At 38.2% G+C, this 22730-nt stretch overlaps 1 protein-coding gene across 1 annotated transcript in view; it reads right to left on the bottom strand.

The window, feature by feature from the left end:
• Positions 1-379: 379 nt before the first annotated feature.
• The window catches only part of FOCAD (focadhesin), a 326609-nt gene continuing 304258 nt past the window's right edge, over positions 380-22730 (bottom strand). Inside the window, 9 exon segments of the mRNA XM_049769400.1 lie at positions 380-544; positions 3085-3160; positions 5420-5671; positions 7033-7130; positions 9633-9810; positions 13558-13647; positions 14443-14694; positions 17339-17454; positions 19351-19479. Of these exon segments, the coding sequence (XP_049625357.1) occupies positions 471-544; positions 3085-3160; positions 5420-5671; positions 7033-7130; positions 9633-9810; positions 13558-13647; positions 14443-14694; positions 17339-17454; positions 19351-19479 (1265 nt within the window). The 3' untranslated portion in view covers positions 380-470.

Raw genomic sequence — 22730 nt, 5'->3', positions numbered from 1 at the left:
AATAAGAAAATGTGTCAGGCACACGTAATGATTTTTCTGTAGACACTTCTTGTGAAATAGCTCACCATTAAATGGCTCACTCCATAGTTTGGTTCTGCTAGCAAACCTTCCTTGTTCTTGTAACAAAATGAAAGTCACATGCAACAAAATTCATAAGACTATTTTACTAGAATTTATGAGTGAAGGAGATAATTTAATGAAATTTTTGCAAAGAAAATGTTCAGATTGAATTTAGCCAAATAAAAGAAAATTTAAGTTCTTATTTCATCATCTCAACTGGATTGGGTACCAAAGCAATGCATCCTGCTTGTGGTATGTACATCAGGCTGTCAGCTACATGTCCACCCTTTTGCGACCCTTAATTCTCTTCATCATGTCTCAGCAATCCCAGACAGAATTCTGCAAAACATCTTCTGTTTCTGTGGTTTTCCTCTTCCAGCTGAGAATGCTACTGGCTATCACAAGACTCTTCACCAGCCATATGCTCTGGTCCATACAGCTTTCTTCTTAAATTCTGGAAGAGTTCTCAAGGACAGCAGCGTGGCTATGGGGACAAAATATAAAATGCACTCTATTGCATTTGGTTGAATTGTGCTTTAAAAAGTCATTTAGATCAAAAGGGTGTCAGAATAGGATGTCAGAATAAACCTGGCTTTTTCTCATATGACTATTAATCTTCACTAAGAATTCTTATCAAGGGTCCGAAGAGATAGCACAGCGGTGTTTGCCTTGCAAGCAGCCGATCCAGGACCTAAGGTGGTTGGTTCGAATCCCGGTGTCCCATATGGTCCCCTGTGCCTGCCAGGAGCTATTTCTGAGCAGACAGCCAGGAGTGACCCCTGAGCACTGCCTGGTGTGGCCCAAAAACCAAAAAAAAAAAAAAAAAAGAATTCTTATCAAGCTTTGGGCAGACTTTAAATGGCAAAACCTCATTAATAAAGGTTACTAAAAATTATGTTGTTGTTTGAAATGTTATCCTATAGCCAATTATTGGAAAATTATGCAGGATTTAAAAAATAGACTTCTATGTTGACAATAAAAACATCTACACCTTTATCTGGGTGCAAATTACAAAGGTATAAATGCATTTAAGTGCATTTATTATTTGTGTACTCTTCTATATAAATGTTTTTTTCTATTAAATGTGTAATTAAAAGGTTAAAAACCCAAAGTGTTATTTAATAAAGACAGGTTCAAAAACTCAATGGAGGGGCCAGAGTGGTGGCACAAGCTGTAAGGCGCCTGCCTTGCGCACTAGCCTAGGACAGACCGTGGTTCAATCCCGTGGTGTCCCATATGATCCCCCAAGCCAGGAACAATTTCTGAGCGCATAGCTAGGAGTAACCCCTGAGCGTCACTGGGTGTGGCCCAAGAAACCAAAATAAAAAACAAAACAAAAACAAAAACACAATGGAACCAACATAGTAATATTAAAATATATTTGAACATGTGTCCTCAGCCATCAGCTCCTTTGATCTGTCATAAAGTGTGAGTGTTCTGAGTACTTCCTCTAGGTACCTTCTGATATATCTTATTTTAGAATGTTAATATAGATACTGAGATAGTATTTAAAATATAATAGTGTGAGAAAATGTAGATACTGAGTCACACAATTATTATGTCATCTTCTAATAAATGCTTGATTGTAGAACATATATTTCTTGGACTTTGAAGAACTATTTTCCCACATCAGTCTCAGTTGAAATTTGTAGTTTGGGGCAATCTAAGGGATCATGAATTCCTAGCTATTAAGAATGTGCCCAGATAAATAAAGGAAAGTTGAGATGTAAGTTACTGGGAATGATTCAAACAAAAATATGCCAGATCTCTTGATTCTCAGTGAAGTTCTATGGCAGATCAGAATCATCTTCACATACAAGCCCCCATTCCCATATGGGGATAAAGAGGAGAACAAGACTAGATTCTTGCTGTCCTGGAGTCAATAAATTATTTAAAATATGGACATAAAAATGACTCCAACAGGCTTCATTAATGATCACTCAAGTCTACCAATAACTAACTTTCTTTGATGGAAGAAGGGCATATCTAACTGTGTTAGGGTCTACTCCTGGCTCTGTGCTCAGGAATCACTCCTGATAATGCTTGGGGGACAAAATTTGGTGCTGGGGATCAAAATAGAGTCAGTCACATGCAAAATAAAAGCCTTAATACCTGTATTATCCCTCTGAGGCTTTTCTCTTATTTTCAGTTTTGGAGCCACATCTGGCAGTACTCAGAGCTTATTAATGGTTCAGTGCTCAGGAGTGCTACTAGCCAATCTTGGGTATGAAGTGCTGAGGATTAGAGCTAAGCTGTCTGCATAAAAAATATGTGAACCCATCAGCTCTGTTGTGTCTCTGACCACTAATAGTGAGACTTTTCAGTGCAATATCAGGAGTATGACAGTATAACACTGGTAAACTCCATACATGAGTTACAATAAAGTTGTTTTAGGCCATAGAACCAATGCTAAAAGACTTCTCAATTTTGAATAAAAATTAAAAAATGACATAATTTTCACAAAAATTATTCTCTGTGGATCCTATAGTCACAGTTCAACAAAGTCTAAAGATAATAATAATAAAAAAAGTCTAAATGTCAGAAGGCATCTAAATGCCAGACTCTCTTGGCAAAATACTATGCAGCTATTAAAAATATGATGCAGGAAGCCAGTGTAAGAACGGGCTAAAAGTCTTTAAAAATTAAAATGGATGTTTAAAAAAACATGCACAGAAGAAGAAAGACTTCTGACAAATATCAAGGTTGTCATTAGGCAATGGAACCCTAAATTTCTCTTTGATTTTTTTTTATTTTGATGAATTCTTAAAAATTTCAATTAAAGTTATTTTTTCCTACCAAACTAAAATACTAAAATAATATTTACAGAAAAGTGAAATGTAAAGATAGAACTTTAAAAATGTACTTTCAGATTCAAAATGCCACATTGGTGACAGTTATAAATTACTTCTCTAAAATGAACCATGAAAAACTCTTTCAGGAACATAGTCCAGAATGCTATTCTATAGTACAAGTACCACCAGATGGTTTTCACTCACATTGGACATCAAGTATAGAAACAAATACCTTTTAAAAGGTCCCTGGATTCTGATGAGAGGGCTTCTTTAGGACTTTCCATGATGCTGAAGAGCCAGTCAATGAACTAGGGTGGAAATGAAGAAAAGTATTGTAAAGATACCCTACCTTCAGGAAGTGATAGTCAGATTCTTGGGCCTGCATACAGGCATTTCAGTGCAATAGTTTCTAGGCAATGCCTGCCTGGGCTCAGGGAATGGAGACAGGACAGAGAAAAGGCATAAACAATGGTGAAGTTTGGCACGGCCTCCATTTAGTCAGATGTCTCAAAAAGTCAAACCCGCTTTTCCTGCTACTTGCTATAGGTTTTCAGAGTGAGCTAGACATAGGCCTGAGATGCTCCTGTGTGCTAGGAACATAAACATCACACTGCAAGACCTAGAGAGGTTCAAGACTCTGCCTAAGTTCCCTTCCAAAAAAGAAGCCCACTCAAGATTAGAGTACAGAACAAGTAGCTTCAATGCCATATTCATTTTTTTTCCCATTAGGCTGCCTCTCAGCTGGGTCTGTGTGTATTAAGCATAAGAACAATTGTGTCCAAAAAGGCATAAAGTAGGAAGATGAACTGTAAGGCAAAAGGGACAAAATAATTTATTAGGTAAAGCCAAATAAGCCAAGGATGTTAGCTCCAAACAAATCCCACAAATGATGCAGAAACATATTTGCTTTTGAATTAGATACAGAGCAATATTATGATGATAGAATGTTATCAATCTTGACATATTAAAAATCACATATATTAGTTATTGGTATTGGGCATTCACTTTGGGCATACAAACAGGGTTAACATAAGGTATACCATTTTTTATTTGTATTTTAAAAAATGGAAAACGTGAAATTTTTGGCAATAATACTAAGCGTATCAGGTTTAAAAAAAGCAACGGTGTTGAATGAAGATCTCAGTAGCATTGTAACTGGTAGGCCACTATTCAGAAATATTTTTTAAAAAGAGTGGTGGGTTTTGAGAATAAGTCACACAAGTCAGTTTTAAATTTTCTTTCCTTTTTCTTTTCTTTTTTGGTGACACTTAGGGGTTACTCCTGGCTGTGCACTCAGAAATCACTCTTGGCTTGGGGGACCATATGGGACCCCAAGGGATCAAACCGAGGTCCGTCCTGGGTCAACCACATGCATGGCAAATACCCTACCACTGTGCCATTGCTCTGGCCCCTAATTTTAAGCTTTCAACTTCAAAAAGATCCTCTTTTGATTAAATAGGATTTAAAAATTAATCTTGTTAACCAACTAATATAAACAATTCTGAACCTTGAATGAGATGTGCATGAAGTCCTACAAACAGCAGTCGTTGGAGTGAATCCAATATCAAGAACCATAAGAAGAGAAAAAGAAAGAAAGTAGGAAGGAAGGAAGGAAGGAAGGAAGGAAGGAAGGAAGGAAGGAAGGAAGGAAGGAAGGAGGAACGAAGGAGGGAGGGAAGGGAGGGAGGGAGGGAGGGAGGGAGGAGGGAGGGAGGGAGGGAGGGAGGGAGGGAGGGAAGGAAGGAAGGAAGGAAGGAAGGAAGGAAGGAAGGAAGGAAGGAAGGAAGGAGGAAGAAAAGAGGATATATATAAAAAGAAAAGGAAAAAAGAACCACGAAAATTCCTAGTTTGTATTTTCTTGGGGGCCATGGTGATAATATAATAATTTTTTAGTCTGTTATTGTTTTTGGTCCACATCAGACTGTGCTCAAGGGACATTCTCGGTAATGCTTTAAGGGGCCATATGCTGTTTTGGGGACCTAACTGGAGTGGGCTTCATGAAAGGCAAAAGCTTTGCCCCTCCAACTCAAAGATCTGAAATCTTTACTGCTGTACCTCTGGTGCTTAGCATAGGCCAAGAGAACAGTGGGTGCCATGAGCTTGGGAAGCTTTACTGTGGAAAAAACTGGACGCTTCCTACATCTTCCTGGCATTGGTATCCTTCCCAAGGTTCCTTCTTACCATCGCTGTCCAGTCTCAGGCTTGCCATTTTTTCAATCTTTACTTTGAGATTTCAAGTTCTCACAGACAGATTAATTCACCTTTCCACCCCAGGACCAGGATACATGTAGCTTTGTTAAGTCTATGCAAGTTTAAACATTTTTTTCCACCTCACCCCTAACTCAAGAAATGTTGTTGCTGTTGTCATTACTGTTGTTTTGTGGTCAGCCATTACCTAGAGTCAGGGCTAACCTCAATCTCCGAACTTCTGCCTTTGGTTGAAATTTGGGCTGAGTATGGAAACCCATGTGATTCAAATATCCTTCACTCTCTCCCAATTCTAAACTGAAAATAGTGGAAGAGAAAACTGCTTTCTGCCCTTATCAGCAGGAAGTTGACAGCCTCACCTTTTGGGTTTGTTCCTTCCATGGCTCTTTCTGCAGCAGAAGAGGCATACTACTGGGCAGGAGAGTTAGAGTCTCCTGCAGAGTGACCCTGTGTATTGGACTCCTGCCAAAAAAGCTTGATGCTGGACCAGCTGGGCTATTCTCTTGATGCCATGGCAACCAACTGGCACTGAGGCCAAGGAGAAGAGGGGCAGCATGGTCTGCCCATGCAACTACTGCGGTTGCAAATATCAGCAACAAGAAGTCCAAAGCCTAGGGGAAATTGAAACAAGGTCAAGTCACATGTCTTAACAGTTCAAAGAAGCACAGTGTGATGCAATGCTGTCTTCCCCTTTGCCCAGCCGTTCTCCTGCCCCGTCCCTTAGTTCAGAAGAGGAAGTGGACTGGACAACAAATTCCACTGCCAGGTTTACAGAAGAGACAGTTTAGGGATTTTGGTACATTTTTGAGATTCTCTTTTGTGAAGATAGAGAGCTCAGAAGTTTCCTTATCATTGCTCTAACATTCCAAAAGAAACTATTTAACTTCTCATCAGAATGAGATCTAAACACACTTTTTTTTGGTTTTGGTGTTTGTTATTAAAGAGTATTAAGTATTATAATGATGTGGAAAGAGAATTTTAGATTTATTATTATGATTAAAAAAAACATGTATTCCTGGATTCTCTTTCTGAATAGCAACTAATTGGAAATCTATCTAAAATCCATTTATTTAAGATTTTAGATTTATCTAAATACTGGTAAAAGTGTCTATGAGCTGTTCTGAGTTGTTAGAGAACTATGACTTAAATTACCCTTCTCTGCTAATTTTTATTTTCTGAGTTTTAATACATCTTTGTAAAAAGAAAAAAAACAACAGATGGCTAACTAAAAACTGAAGGTACATGAAGAGGGTAGATTTTGCTAGTTTAGAGAATAAAAAGTCAATAAGTACGCCTCGATTTTCCACAATTCCTAATTTTACTAATTAAATTTTGAAAGGCACTTAAGTTCAGAAAACTGAATTTAAATTTATATCCCAGGAGAGGCATATGTATTCAGACAACAACCAGGATAACTGTGAAATACACTTAGAAAAAAGAATTCTACCACCAAAGAAGTGTACAATGGCTCACTTGGTCAAGAAAGTGAAGAGACTAGGGAAACATTGTCTTTGGTTTATTTATTAGCTCACATAGAACCAGTGGCTGCCAACTTTTGGTGTTGTAATACACTTCTCTCCAGTTTGTATACATACATCAGGAACCACTTCAAATCAAGTGATTGAAGCCATACTCAAGGCTGGTGTGGAGGTCAGAGGCTTGTATCCCATATCAACTGTAGAATAATGCCCAAGTACATCAGACTATAAGTTCCTTCTCCTTTGCATGCTGCCTGATAAAAAAAATGTGTTCACTGAAATTGTTTTTCTACAAGGCAGCCCTGGGTATCTCCAAAAGCCTGGCAAGAACATCTATTTCCCTGTGACATCAGATTTGTAGCCTTTACTACTTCCACATTTAGGGTAAGAGAGAAGGAAATGCTGTAAGTGGCAATATAGTCTTCTTTGGGGAGGAAAAAAAAAATAGAAGTTCTATGTTTTAAGGGTATCATAAGTAGCTCCCCAGAGAATACCTCATCCAGAGCCACGTTCTGAACAGATGTTGCCTGGTAAGCCACATTTCTGATGTAGCCCATCACTTCTAAGAGCCATTCCATTCTTTTCAGCACACCTAAAATGAAAATAACCCATTTTTTAATTGTTATTTTTTTTAGCAGACCAAGATTTTCTTTTGAAATACAAAACAGATAAACAATACTATAATTCAAGCAGAGCACCTAGTGGGGATTCCACAAAATAGTTTTGAATTCTCTGGTGACTCCTTACCTTGTCATGGCCTAGGAGAGAGTTCCTAAAAATATGCACATTTATAACTTCATCTTGCTCTTTGTTTCAAAGCTAATGATATTTTTTAGATTTATCCCTAACTATGACAAAGTTCCTTTAGCAGTTTCTTCTCTCGATGTTAAATACAGCAGAAAAAACTTCCTAGCATTGTTAAATCTTTCTTGTATAAATAGTTTTTATAATTTTCTTTTGCTTAAATGTTCCCACTTTACATGAAAACCTATCCCACAGATATAAATAAAGTTAAAACAGACTATTGTAGGATAACTGCAGAATAAACATCAACAAAATATATTTTTTCCTTAGTCTTGCATTACATAATTAAAGATGGGGCTGGATGGCGGTGGATGGCGATGGATTTCTTTCTGCCATCCCAGGCCATGTGGCTCCGCATCCCCATTTAGCCAGTGGGTTCCAGGCCCAGGTAATCGGCATAATCACTCACAGGCAGGCGTCAGGAAGCAACAACTTTATTCATGCCCTATCCACCACATGTGTGTGGCCTACTCATAACCTTTCAAGCATTCAGCCATTCTTGGCTAGCCCTGCGTCTTAACTCACTTTAGCCATCTTCAGGGCCAAAGGAAACGGCCAAAAGGGCCGAATTCCCTCGGTCCCAGCCTTATCTAACTTTTTCAAGACCCCTCCCAGGAATGGGAGGGTCTTGCAGGTAAGGTTACACCTAATATTCAGTTCCCAAGACCCCTCCCAGAAATGGGTGGGTCTCAGGTACACTACACCTTGGTAATTTTTGATTGGATTTCGGGCCACACCCATAGGTACTCAGGGGTTACTCCAGGCTCTGCATTCAAGAATTTTCCTGGCAGGCTCGGGGAACCATATGGGATGCTAAGGATAGAATCCAGGTAGGCAGAGTGCAAGGTCAATTGTCTGCCTGCTGTGCTATCGCTCCAGCCCTTCCATTTTTAATTTTTTTAAATGAGGATTTAGAGTGTAGCAAATTACTTGGGAATATTTACAAAACTTAGTAAATAAGAGAAAAATATCAATAAAATATTAAGGGCAACAAATTAGAACCAAAGACAATGTCAAATTCATTTCATTATAATTCATGGATCTCAACCTTTGTCATCTATTGGAAGCAAATACAAATTTGCTTCTTCCTGGCAAATACAAATTTCTGTTTGATTGGGAAAAAAATCTAGTTGTCAGAGGCTCATTTTTCATAAAATAATCGTTGATATAGTTATTATACAACTATCTCAAATGCCAAAGAAGAGGAAAAAAACAGATTTTCTTGTCTTTATCTCTTTTTGTTCTATCCAAAATCAACTTGAATTTTTGAGAAACTCGAATAGATCCTCAAGGTCACGGTGGACCAAATACAACACAACACAAATACAACAGAAATGTTCTTTTTTTTTTTTTGTGGTTTTTGGGTCACACCCGGCAGTGCTCAGGGGTTACTCCTGGCTCCATGCTCAGAAATAGCTCCTGGCAGGCACAGGGGACCATATGGGATGCCGGGATTTGAACCAATGACCTTCTGCATGAAAGGCAAACGCCTTACCTCCATGCTATCTCTCCGGCCCTCAACAGAAATGTTCTTAAATAAAGTTATTTCCAAATGGTAATAACTGCCCATTTTTATTCACAGTGCTTCTCTTCTCATCAAAATCAGTATTTTCTGTTTGCTTGCTTATTGTTTTGGGGCCACACTGGGCAATACTCAGAGATTACTCCTGGCTCTGTACTCAGGAATCACTCCTGGCAGGCTCAGGAGACCATATTAATGCCAGGGGCCAAAGTGGGGTTGGCCATGTACAAGGCAAATGCCCTACCCACTGTATACTCGCTTTGGCTCTGAAACCAGTGTGTGATTAGGCACAGATAAGTCACCCGCAGTGGAGTTCACTGGGACCAGGAATCAAACCTGGTGATGCAAAACTGAAGATGAGTGTTGCTTAGTGGTGATCAGGGCAACACTATTTGGAGCAAGTGGTAGGGACATGTGGTGCCACTACCTAATTCAGAGCCTGGGGCACGGCAGGCAAGTACTCTATTGTATGACTCTCCCAATCTCATTTTATTTTAAATTATTTTTTTTTTTGTTTCAGGGTTAGCTAAACCCAGGTATGTGCAGGATTTATTCCTGACTCTCTTCTTAGGGATCACTCATGGTAGTGCTCAGGGAGATACTGGGGATAAACTAGGTTGGGCTAGACGAAAGGAAAATGCTACAAATAACTCCTGTATTATCTTCCAGCACTTATTCTATTTTGAAGTTGAGGAAACAGTTACAACTGAAAAGGGGTGGTAGACAAAGCCTGCTGTGTTTATGAAGTCTACACCAGACTGGCCTCACCTGTGTTGGCATGGCTCACAATTCGTGCCTGATATAAACTGTGAAGGATCATCCAGGCCAGGGTGTCTTTTCCTTGGTGCTGAACAGCAACACACAACATATCAGTCAAGCTCATCAAGGGGAGTCGTCCTTGAGAAACCAAGTACAGCTTGACAAAGGCAGCCTTTTCTATGCTGCTCTGCAATAAAAGCAAATTGTTCAGTTACTATTAAATTAACCAATGTCATAAAATCTCAGGGCAAGGGCAAAACAGAAAGGGCGAACTGGAAGTTGATTATTATTCCAATTGCTAAAACTGCTCATTTCCTGCAGCATATTGCCTGTCTGCTTTCGTGCTATATTAAAATGTACATACAGATAGAGGGCTGTAATGTCATCTCCTGTTTTCTCATTAAAAACCATAAATAATTTCAGGAGTTCACTGGTGAATGGTATTTCATAAGACTACACAAATAATAAAAATAATAAACAAATATAACCCTTACCATGTTCCAGGCACCATTTTAAGTACTTAACATGTATTATTTTAGGAGTTCACAAAGTGTGCTACATAGACCTCTGAGGGACACCAAGAACTATGGCTCTGTGAGGTCCAACATTGTTGCTATATAATAACAACAAACTGTAGGAATAATCATTATCTTTTTCACCCCACTTGTGATTTTTTAGGAAGCTAATTTCATTTAAATATTTTGTAAACAATGAAACTTATTTCTTTCATTAGACCATTTAAATATTCTGTGATGAAATGGGATGTATGAGGAACTATTGTATTCCTTCTTTATTTTTCTGCCTACCCATGTGAATTATCTCAAAAAACTCTCAAAAGACTAAAGTTAGAGCTGAAAGGGACACTATTCATGGAATAGCTTATACTTGAAAGAATAACAGACAAAATATGGCTATTTCATATTAATTTTAGCAGACTATTTTCTCAAAATTAAAGAAAGTTATATATCACTTCAAATAAAATGCTCCTTAGCATTTTTTAGGCTGATGATAAAACTGGAAATTTTAAGCAAAGATTCAATTTTTAGAAAATTTATATTTGTTACTGTAACTTGGCTGATTCCCAATGTAAACACACTCTTTCATGATATTACCCAACCAATCTGATGATTTGATATTGCATAATAAAATGTATCAACATTTAGAAAAATTGAAAAACTGTGACTCAGTACTTTCATAATATAATTACAAAACTGTGCCCTAGTAAAATACCCAGAGTGCAAGATAATCAAATAAATTTTGATGAAACAGAGTATGTGAAGTTCTCTGATATGCTTACAAAACATACATTGTAATTAAACATTGTAATTACTACTTTTTGAATATGGATATAATAGGAAAGAAAAAATCCACTAATAGAACCAGAGCAATAAAATATCAGTTGGCCTTGCACACAGCGAACTGGAGTTCAATCTCTGGCATTCCATATGGTCCCCTGTTCAATCGCCAGGAGTGATTCCTGATTGCAGAGCCAGAAGTAACAACCCTTAAGCACTCCTGGGTATGGTCCCAAAACAAAAACAAAAATAAACAATAAAAGAAATCCACTATTAATACCCTCTTCCCCTTTCCACCTACATAGCTATATGAGCTTGGGCTTTTTTCAAATATTTTGCAAAATAGCATCACAGTAAATTGAATGAAGAAACAGCTATGAAAATGCTGCTTCTATTAATGTTGTTTCCTATGAAGAACTAAAGAGATTTGCCAAAACATAAAATAATGCTATTTCTATTTTTTATCTATTGCATCTTAACACTTTTTCTATATATTGTTAAATAATTAAACTAAAACTTCCAAATTTTAATTTCTCAGATGGTAAACATTGATAAATAAGACACATATAAATTAAAAGATTGGAGTGCTTAATAATTTTTAAAACTCCAAAGTAGCTCAGAGACCAAAAGCTTAAGATCTCTGCATTAACTTTTATTTTCGCTCTAACATTCTACAGTAAACTACTATTATCTGCCCTCCTTCACACTTGAAGAAGCTGAAGCCCAAAGGTATGTACTGTGCTCAAGGTCACATAATTACAGATGATAGAGTGAGAGCTGGAGATCAGCTACCCTATTCTTATTTTTATTCTTTACAGAAATGAGCAGATAATACCGAGCTAGTGGAACACACCAGCCTTCCAAATAAATAGCATACTTTAGCAACAATATTCTGAATGGTACTTTAGAGGCCCTAGTGAATGTAGTAACCTTCAGCTCTTGGTACTATTATTTCAATTCTTATTATATATATAATAATAGAAAATAACAAATTACACGAACACATTGTAATAAGTACTGTGTACTTGCCACGGATCTAGCACTTTCAAGAAATTAACATGATTAACTCCCTTTACTAACAAAACAACCCAAGGAGATAAAGGTATTATTACCTCTCTTTTACAGATAGATTAAAAACAAAGATGTTATGACACTTCATTGAGGACACTGCTGGAAAATTAGAGCTGAATTTCAAATTTCAACAAAGAGGTTCCAGAGTAAAATCTCCCTTGCTTATCCTTTCTTAAAATAAATTCATCCCCAGAAATGCTCTTATTCCTTCCATAAACTGTGGTTCTCAGATTTTAAGAAGCACAAAATCATGTGGAAGGACTGCTAAAACACAGATTCCTAGATTCCTGCTGCAGTTTCTAAGTAGGCCCTAAGTAAGTACAAAATTTGCATTTCTAATCAGTTCCCGGGCTGATGCTGATGGTTCAAGGAACCATATTTTGAGAATTAGTATTATGTAATGCAGAAATGCAGAGATTCAACTGAATCTGCTATAGAGTGAAATAAATGCCAAGATAATAAAGTGTGGACTCACAATTCTCTAGGCCTTATTATTACCTGGTATGCAGAGTTGGCATTTAACTAAGTATGTCCACTAGGATGTACTAATACTAAACAAAAATTATCTGCTGCTTATTTTCCATTCAAATGTAATAATATATAATACTTGGTAAAATTGGAAACTTTAATGATATATGATGTTTTGACTCATTCACCTGTCTGTCTGAATGTAAAAGTGACGATAACTTGTTAGTTATCTTGTGGATTGGATAATGTTACTTGAAACTAACGGCACTTTCCAGTCACCTTTCAGCATTTAAAAAGAATAAGTACTGAGGACTGGGGTGCTAGTACAGCAGGTAGGACATTTGCCTTGTACATGGCCCTCCTGGTTTGATCCTCAGCATCCGATACAGTTCCCCAAGCCTGCCAGGAGGAGTAATTCCTGAGTGCAGAGGTAGGAATAACCCTTAAGTATGGCCAGATATGACCCCTCAGCCCCAAAAGGGAAAGTACTAATTTAAGAAAAAGAATGTGATAAAAAAAAAAACTCTTTATTTATACTTCGATGTACCATAAAGTTTTTTTGGTAAGAAATTCCCTTTCGGGGCCGGGAAGGTGGTGCTAGAGGTAAGATGACTGCCTTGCAAGCACTAGCGTAGGATGGACCGACCCCGGTTCGATCCCCTGGCGTCCCATATAGTCCCCCCAAGCCAGGGGTGATTTCTGAGCGCATAGCCAGGAGTAACCCCTGAGCGTCAAATGGGTGTGGCCCAAAAACCAAAACCAAAACCAAAAAAAAAAAAAAAAAGAAATTCCCTTTCTTGGGGATTATGTATTAAAGTCATTATCCTTTATTTTTTTCTCTATAGGTGACACAGAAATGTTCTTGAGATAAAAAAAAACAACTAAGAATCAGGCCAATGTAGTATGCTAGTGGATAATGGATAAATAGAAGTTACCCAACCATATTTCTAAGTCTGGAGAGAATTTCACAGAGAGACATTTCTAATATTGTGGTAAAGGAGCAACAACAACAAAAAAATAAAGAGCTACAGCCAAAATATCTCTTTAACTTTAATTTTATCCTCAATAATGATAAAAATAATACATAGATATATTATTACCTCTGTAATCTGGGTAACCCGATTGACTTCATCATCTGTCATTTCTGAGAGGCATTTTGCTACACTGATATACAGCTCTAGATCAGTTCTCTAGAAAAGAAAAGTTGGAAGTATGTCAAAATATAATGTAAGATAACAAATACATTAAAATTCTGAAAAATTCTCATATTTGCTTATCTCCACAAACAGTACCTGATGAAACTGTAAAATGAATCAAAGCAATATGTAGACTTTATCATTCTAAAAACCTCATTCCTATTATTTTCTGCATTTGTTTGGCTGTCTTTCTTTTCATCATAGCTTACTATTCCAAGTAGATTTTAAATTTCTTCATGAAATTGTAATTCAAAGATCCACTGGGGGAGGGGAAAACTGGTATAAAGGCAAACGATATAAATGGTATACTAGACAACATTCTTTGTATTCTCTAGGGTTACAGAGTTTGCTCATGTTCTTTTAGTTTGCTTGTTTTTGGTCCATACTGGTGGTACTCGAGGTTTACCCCAGGCTCTGAACTTTGGAGTCACTCTTGAGGAAGGACTCAGGGGAACCAGATAAGGTGCTGGAGATTGGACCTGGGTCTGCTGTATGCAAAGCAAGTGCCTGACTTGCTGTACTATCTCTCCAACCTTGATAAAAGATTTAAAAGCAAAAATATAGTTCAGTACCGAGTAAACTACATTTGAATTTGCTCAAAATTTTGGTTCGAAATATTCAACCTCAATTTAGATCTTAGAAACAACACGTTTTTAGTGGGGAATGTGGTCACTTCTTGCTAGCCTTCCCACCACATTCTTAAAATATACAACTACCCACTTTGCCAAGAAGGCTTTAAAAAAACCCTAAACATAAATCGTCAGGAATGTAAATATTTTTGTTCCTCACCCGAATCTTATTTGGCAGAAGGTCAAAAATGTTCGCAGTAGCTTTGCAGAGCAGACTCCAGAGGTGAAAGGAAGGGCTGGGAAGTTTCATGGCCTGGCTAAGACCCTGTAAGGCACTTGGACATAACTCAGGATTGGAAGATGTCTTAAAAACTGCCACTATAAAGTTTTCAACAAAATCCAGAATCTGTTCATCAGAGACGTGTTTTATCCACAGAGGTGCGGATACCAAGAGATATTTCTTGATATTCAGCTAGATACAAAACAGAAGAGATAAGATGTAAACAAGAAAGTCAGGGTTATAAGACTCAAACTTCTGGGTCATCTTTGCGTTTTGGAGGAGGCTGAGAAATAAAAGCTGTAAGCTACTTCCTGGGCCCTCATTTTTCCATAGATTTACGGTCCAATGGATGATAAATGCATGCAATTCTGAATGCTGTGCTAACTTCTGATCCGAGGTGATGTATGTATGGCAATTCATCTGTAAACTACTCAATTTAAACCTTAGAACTTTTCAGGAGAAGAAAATGTTACTTCAACAAAACTACATGACAGCTATTGTTCAGTCTTAAAGGTTATACACTCTAGCAAAAATATCCCCTGAAGAGAAAAGGCTCATCTGAGGAAAATCACCCAAGTAGAATGATGGAAATTATTAATTTCTTCTTCTGAGAAAGCACAAGGAAATAAAAAAGAGTGATCATTACTAACCAAAGACTCAGTTGAGCATGTGGAACTGATGGCATATTAGCACTCAAAATTAATGAAGGAACACAATTAGGGAGCACTTTCTTGGGTCATAGACTTTAAAAGTGTGGGCTTCAGACATTCTAAGTGCATCAGAGAAATAATCCTAGGTTAAGATGCTTGCTTTGAAATAATCTTGCAATCAATCCCGAACACTGCATATGTCCTCTAAGCACTGCCATGAGTAGTCCCTGAGCCCAGAGGCAGGAGTAGGGCCTAAATATATCAATCAAAATATTGATAAGAACAAAAAACACTTAGAAATAAAAATACACGGGCCAGAGCGATAGCAGGCAGCTTTCCTGGTATCCCCAGGGTCCCCAGAGGCTGCCAGGAGTGATTTCTGAGCAAAGATCCAGGAATAAACCCCTAGTATAGACAGGTGTGGCTTCCTGAAAAATCTGACGAAGTCTATGAATTTCTAAAAATATTAATGTACTTGCTTGATCTGAAGAGCTCGTTTTTGTTTTTTTTTTGCTTTATTTTGTTGTTTTTTTGGGTCACACCAGGTGATGCTCAGGGGTTACTCCTGGCCATGCTCAGCAATCGCTCCTGGCTTGGGATGCTGGGGGATCAAACCCAGGTCTGTCCTGTGTCAGCTGAGTTCAAGGCAAGCGCTCTACTGCTGTGCTATCACTCAGGTCCCTAAAGAGCTCATTTTAAATTATGTCACTTCCTATCCACCTATCATTTTTTTAGATTGAAGGTATATTATTAAGAAAATAAATCCACAACCTTAATTTGTTAATAAGAAAGGTACATAACCAAGTAAGTATAGAGAAAGAGTATTATCAATCTAAAAGAGAAATGGAAGGATATTTATAACTAAATCCCAGGAAACTTCTATATCCTGTTAGAATTTCATACAATGTATGTAAATTTCATACAGTTAGAACACACTGATACCTGAAGAATGTTTGGAAGCTCTCCTTCCAAAACAAAAACACAAATAGAAACTGACAATAAAATACTGAGTTTATAGAGTTATATATGAGTTATAGAGTTTTCTTCTACCCACCAAGAATTAAAAACCTTCCAGGAAAGAATAACAACACAGAAATATTATTCCAACTTAAAATAAATTAATTAGTTTCTAAGAAATTGTGGCATGTGTGCATGTGTGTGTGTGAGAGAGAGTGTGTGTTGTTTCTAATTTAAAGTATACTGAAAATTAAACATCTTTTAGCTTGAGTACAATGGACAGAGAAAACTTGTCTTGCACATGGCCAATGGTCTCCCACGTCTGCCAGGATTGATCTCTGAGCATGAAGCCAGGAATAAGCTCTAACTATCACTGGGTCTAGCCCCAAAGCAAAACAAAACAAAATTATATATCTTAACTGTCTTCATATCTTTTTCTGTTCTGAGGTCACACCTGGGGTACTCAGGGCTTACTTCTACCTCTCTGCTCAGTGATCACTCCTGGCAGGCTTGGAGGAACAAATGGGGTGCTAGAGGTTGAACCTAGGTTAACTACCTGAAAAGCAAGCACCCAACCCTTGATATGATTGCTCTGGCCCCTAATATTACATCTTTAAACAAGTTGGTCTCATTATTCTGATATGTCCAACAAGGTACTGCCTACTCTCTCTACTACAAATTCCAGACTCAGTCAGTTACTTCTTCCTCAACATCTTGCTCAAGTTAAACACCCTAGCAGAGTTGCTCTGTTTTCTCTGCCTACATCCTCCCACCTTTGCCTCCAAGTGCTTCTAACAAGATAGCTAACCAAATCCTCCCAAGGCTTCAAAGCCTATGTGCATTAGAGTTCATACATGCATGGAAATGTGGCTTTTTCTTAATACCTACTGGAGTAATTAAGTATAACATATATAAACAAATAGAGTTAGCTTTAAATAATTCTACACCTTTCTAGCTGCATGATGCTAAGAAATTAACTTTATAATCCTGAGACATCATTTTCCCATTTTTTATAAAAAATGGTATCCGAGAGAATAAATATTGATGGCTATGACATAGAACTAAATCAAATCATTTTCCATTCTGTTGGTCTGCTACTGACAAACCCTCAATTTTTGTAAGATCCCCATTTGTCCTCTCAGACTTTGAGAGACCATTCACAAATAAATGCTACTCTTCCTCCAAAAAGCCCTATCTTCCTGTTTCTCACACTCTTTATTATTACGTACTCCCAGACTGTGGATCAATGGTGGCATCACCCACAATCCCAAAAGTGCAGCTGCGTTTTGGGATGATTGAGTCTGGGTCACCATAACTTCAAGGCACAGCTGCTGTATCTCTTCACCTGCAAAAAAAGAAGGAAAAAAAATAAAGGAATATCTCTTGTGGTGGTGCTTTTTCTGACTTATTTTTAGGCACCACTACTTCAAATAAAAGAAATTGTTCATCTGACCTCTACAGTAATAGGACTTCAAGAAATCTAAAGGGAATTCAAGAGACTTAATATACAGAAGAAGGTGCCAATTGGCATCATAGTTCCAAGTCTTGGAATTGGCAAGAAGCTTGAAATTACTCAATATAGTTATCTTAATATATCTAAAGAAACCTAGAAATTCAAATACAAATAAAAATTGGAGTATATTTGGGGTTGGAGCATTAGCACAGCAGATAGAGTATTTGTCTTGCATGTGGCTGACCTGGGTTCAATCCCTGGCTTCCCATATGGTTCACTGAGTCTGCCAGGAGTAACTCCTGAGTGCTGCTGGGTGTAGCCAAAAACAAAAACAAAAAATAAGGGAGCATATTCTAACTAAAAATCTATCTCTCAGGCTTATAAATCATCACAGGAAAATTGACCTTAGTCTGGAGGTCTAGAAGGACTAAAGATACAGAAACCTTCTCTGAAATTGGGTCTTTTGAGTCTTTTTAGTAGCCTGATTCCTTTCAGCAGATGTATTTTCTTGTTAAGGTATTTCCTTTTTTCTAAAACACATCTTGAATATAGCTCACAAAAGCAGGTAAAGTGCACATGAATCTATTTTTCTAATAAAGCCTCTTAGGACAACAATATGGTGACAGTATACCTCACACCAAATTCATTTAGGGTCCAAATGAAAGTATTTAGGTAAAAATTTGTGTAGAGTTAAACGCATCTTACAATCTTTTGCATATCCTATGTAATTAAACACCTTACTTCATAAACACACAATCATACAACACTTAAAATTGTTCTTTTTCTTTTTTTCTGGATATGGGAGCGACAAGCAAAGATTACATTTGCATATGTAAGTTCCTTGTTAGGTATGTATTGTAGGAGCAGATATATAATTTCCTTTACCTCTATGACAATGTATGTGCAGGGGATAAAATAATGAACCCAAAGATACCATCTCCTAATATCTGGAAACTTGAATATGTTATGTTACATGGCAAAAGAATTTTGTAGATGAGATTCAGGTTAAGGATGTTGCTAGGAAATATTATCCTTAGATAATGTCACTTAGATTCATTTATCACATAAATGCATACGGTGAAGATCTCTTTTTGGCTACAGAGTTCCCTGGCTTACTTTGTTTAGTCTGCTATCAAAGGATAATACAGACTGGTTAATGAATTAAAAACAGATATTTACTTCTAGAAAAAACTAAAAATAAAAACTAGAAATTAACTAGTTATAGAAGCTGGAAGATGGGCATGAGGTTGTCAACATGGTGAGAGACCATATCCAGGCTGACTGTCAACATTTTTTTTCTTTAAGGAAGGTTGACACCTGGCAATGCTCAGGAGTTATTTGTGGCTCTGTGCTCAGGAGTGACCCCAAGTGGTACTTGAAGGGTCATATGTAGTGCTGGGGATTCAAATCCAGGTTGGCGAGATGCCAGGCAAGTGCCTTAACCTTTATACTATCTATCTGGTACCCAAGACTGCCAAAACTTCTAAGTACTCACATGGTCAAAGGGATAGATGAGGCTCTGTGGTATTGCTCTCATAGGCCACTAACAATATATGTATTAGAACCCCATGGTCCAATCACATTCCCAAATCCATCCTAGGCCTGCACAAAATCAGACCCTTACTCTTAGTCTTCACCTAGCACCAGATCACAAATAAATAATATGCCAAAAGTATATCAAATTACAGAATATATCCGAAAGTATATTCAATCATTATAGAATCTATTTTTCTGCCAGGCAGCATCCTGATAGCAGAGTCCCAAGACCTAAAGATAATTGATATTTACCAAAGTTTAGTCTCATAAGTGGGGACAGGAGTGAGGCCCAGTTCACAGGTGGGTACTGGTAATTTTCTCCAACAGTTGCTATGGGTTTCATCACTACTTTGAGAAGAGAAGGAGGCACAGATTCAGGACCTGCAACAGAAAGAAAAGCAATAATAAAATACCTTGATTGAGCTGAGGATATGGTACAGTGGATAAATGCTTGCTTTACATGCAATTGACTATTCGTTGTTTACCTGAGCCTAATATGATTCCCTTAGTCTAAGCAAGAGTGATTCCTAAGCACAGAGCCAAGAGTAAGTCCTGAGCATGGCTACAAACAAATATATAAAACACTTTGCTAGTAACAAGAAAGTGCTAAGTGTCACTCTTCTACTTTCAAAGGATCTGGCATCATATCTTTAACTGTGATCAATACTTCAATCTATACTATAATCTCAACTCCATTTGTCATTCTTTGCTATTATATCTCTTATCTGTCTTCTGTCTCTCCTTCCTTATTTTAGATAAGACTATCCCACATAGCTATACAATTATCTCACATTTTCTGTGTCTTTTCATGTAGTTTTCAAAAAAGAGTAACTTGTTCCATTTTACTGTATGATCACTCGTTCATTTCTCCACACATACATGAAAGAGAAACAGTCCCTTCTAAGTACTTTATATTTAGTATTAGAGACTGCAGTCCCCCTGGTCTTAAACCACCAAACTCTGTACCATGTAATTTTCTGCCTCTTCTAGCCTCAATTTATATCACAGTTGATTGTTCCAGTGGGGTATACTTAAGACTATTACCATTCTATAGGTTAACACCAGTATCATGAAATTTATTCTTTTTCATTTTGTTTTTAGGGCCACACCCAGGTACTCAGCTTAGTCCAGGATTTGTTCTCAGGGACCACTTTGGGTGGGGATTAGAGGAGCATATCTGGTGTTTGGCATTGGATCCAGGTCATCTGTGTGCAAATCTGGCCTAAAAACATTTTCATTTCTTCAGGTGTGGGTAACCCGAAAAAGAAAAAAAATGAGATGATAGAACAGCTATGAGTGGAGTCATTAGGTATGGCCAGGGTTGGAGCAGCCACTCAGGATCATGCTACAGTTACATGTCAGAAATATCTAACACATGTTCTACATTCAGGGGCCCCAGGAGTGGTCCACAGCACTTCACTGCCCCTTAAATACCAATGAGAGTAACCCCCAAGCAACATATTGAGAAAAGCCCAAGTACCACACTCCTTGACCCTGAAATGATCTATAAAAAGTAAACCAAGAAGGAAAAGTAAAGCCAGGAGTTTAGTAGTAGTTGCAGCACATAAAAGAGTAGGAATCAGCATAAGCAGAGCATCAAGAAAAGGAAGAAGCTGGGACAGAATCAGCAGAATCACAAGATGATGAAAACAAGAGTTAAGCAGAGGAAGGGCCAAAGTGAACAAAAGGGGAAAAGAGCCACTAAAAGGAGAAACACTGGTAGGAAAAAAAAAAGGGGGGGGGGGGAAGCTGAGAAGTCATAAGAAGAAGGGAAAATGGATAAAGGAAACAGACCAGATAGTGCAGACCTACCCGGAAAAGTGCTACCGCAGAGAGAAGCAGAAGTCAAGTCAGTAGAAAAGCAGTGGAATTAGCAGATTTAGAAATCAGAAAGAAGTAGAGGTGAGTCAGAAATACTCAGTAAAAGGGAAAGTGCTACTGAAAGGAGAAGCATAAGAAAAAGGAGAAGCAGAGAAGAGAAAAGCAGAAGTAAAATTCCCAGCAAAGTATCCAAATGAGCAGATAATGAAAAGGAGAAACAGAAAAAGGCAAAATCCCCAGAGGGAAAGGGGAAGTGAAGAGGAGAAGCTCAGAAAAAGGAGAAGCACAGAAAAAGGAGACAAAGCAAAATATGCAGAGGGAAAGGGGAAGTGAAGAGGAGAAGCACAGAAAAAGGAGACACGGCACCCGGTGCCGGTGCCGTGCTGTGCAGTGCCGTGCCGTGCCGCAGAGGGAAAGAAGAAGTGAAGAGAGACCGCAGCCCTAACAACGGGGAAAAATGTGAGTGAAAGAGAAGCACAGAAAAAAGAGAAGCACTGGGTAAGGGGAAGCAGAAGTAATGCCAGCAGGAAAACAGAAGATCATACAATAGAAAAGGAGAAGCTGACAGAAATCATCAAGAAGCAGAAGTCAGCAAAACAACAGAAAAGAACCAGCAGATACTGTAAAGGGAAAAAGAGAACTGAAAAGGAAAAAGAGAAGTAGAGTGGAAGGGGAAACATGCAGACTATAGGAGAAGCACAGAAAATGGAGACATGGGCAAAATCCTCAGAGGGAAAGGGGAAGTGAATAGGAGAAGCACAGAAAAAGGAGACACGGTGCCCTGCCGTGCGGTGCCGTGCCGCAGAGGGAAAGGAGAAGTGAAGAAGAGACCGCAGCCCTAACAACGGGGAAAAATGTGAAAGAGAAGCACAGAAAAAAAGAGAAGCACTGGGTAAGGGGAAGCAGAAGTAATGCCAGCAGGAAAACAGAAGATCATACAATAGAAAAGGAGAAGCTGACAGAAATCATCAAGAAGCAGAAGTAAAGTCAGGGAAACAACAGAAAAGAACCAGCAGATACTGAAAAGAGAAAAAGAGAACTGAAAAGGAAAAAGAGAAGTAGAGGGGAAGGGAAACATGCAGACTATAGGAGAAGCACAGAAAAAGGAGACATGGGCAAAATCCGCAGAGGGAAAGGGGAAGTGAAGTGGAGAAGCACAGAAAAAGGAGACACGGTGCCCTGCCGTGCGGTGCCGTGCCGCAGAGGGAAAGGAGAAGTGAAGAGAGACGGCAGCCCTAACAACGGGGGAAAATGTGAGTGAAAGAGAAGCACAGAAAAAAGAGAAGCACTGGGTAAGGGGAAGCAGAAGTAATGCCAACAGGAAAACAGAAGATCATACAATAGAAAAGGAGAAGCTGACAGAAATCATCAAGAAGCAGAAGTAAAGTCAGCGAAACAACAGAAAAGCACCAGCAGATACTGGAAAGGAAAAAAGAACTGAAAAAAAAAAAGAGAAGTAGAGATTAAAGGTGGTGAAGGGAAACATACAGACTATAGGAGAAGCACAGAAAAAGGAGAAACAGGCACAAAAATCATCAGAGAAGTTAAAATGGAGAATGGAAACCACAGGCCTACCAATGGGAAAAATGTGACTAAAAAGATCAGCAAGGGAAAAGGAGAAGTAATGTCAGCAGGAGAATAGAAGATCCTAAAATAAGAAAGGAGAAGTAAAAAAGTAGTCAATAAAAGGTCAGTGAAAATAAAAAAGTGCTGGGTGAGAGAGAGGAAAAAGGAGAAGCAGAAACATATTTAGGAATGGCAAAAGAAGACTGAAGACCGCAGATTGACCACAGACCAACTGGGGAACTCAG

The sequence above is a fragment of the Suncus etruscus genome, chromosome 1 (genome assembly GCF_024139225.1).
Source record: "Suncus etruscus isolate mSunEtr1 chromosome 1, mSunEtr1.pri.cur, whole genome shotgun sequence".
NCBI classification, from domain to species: Eukaryota; Metazoa; Chordata; class Mammalia; order Eulipotyphla; family Soricidae; genus Suncus; species Suncus etruscus.
Note: the sequence above shows the minus strand (reverse complement) of the source record. Positions and strands in the feature narration are given on the sequence as shown.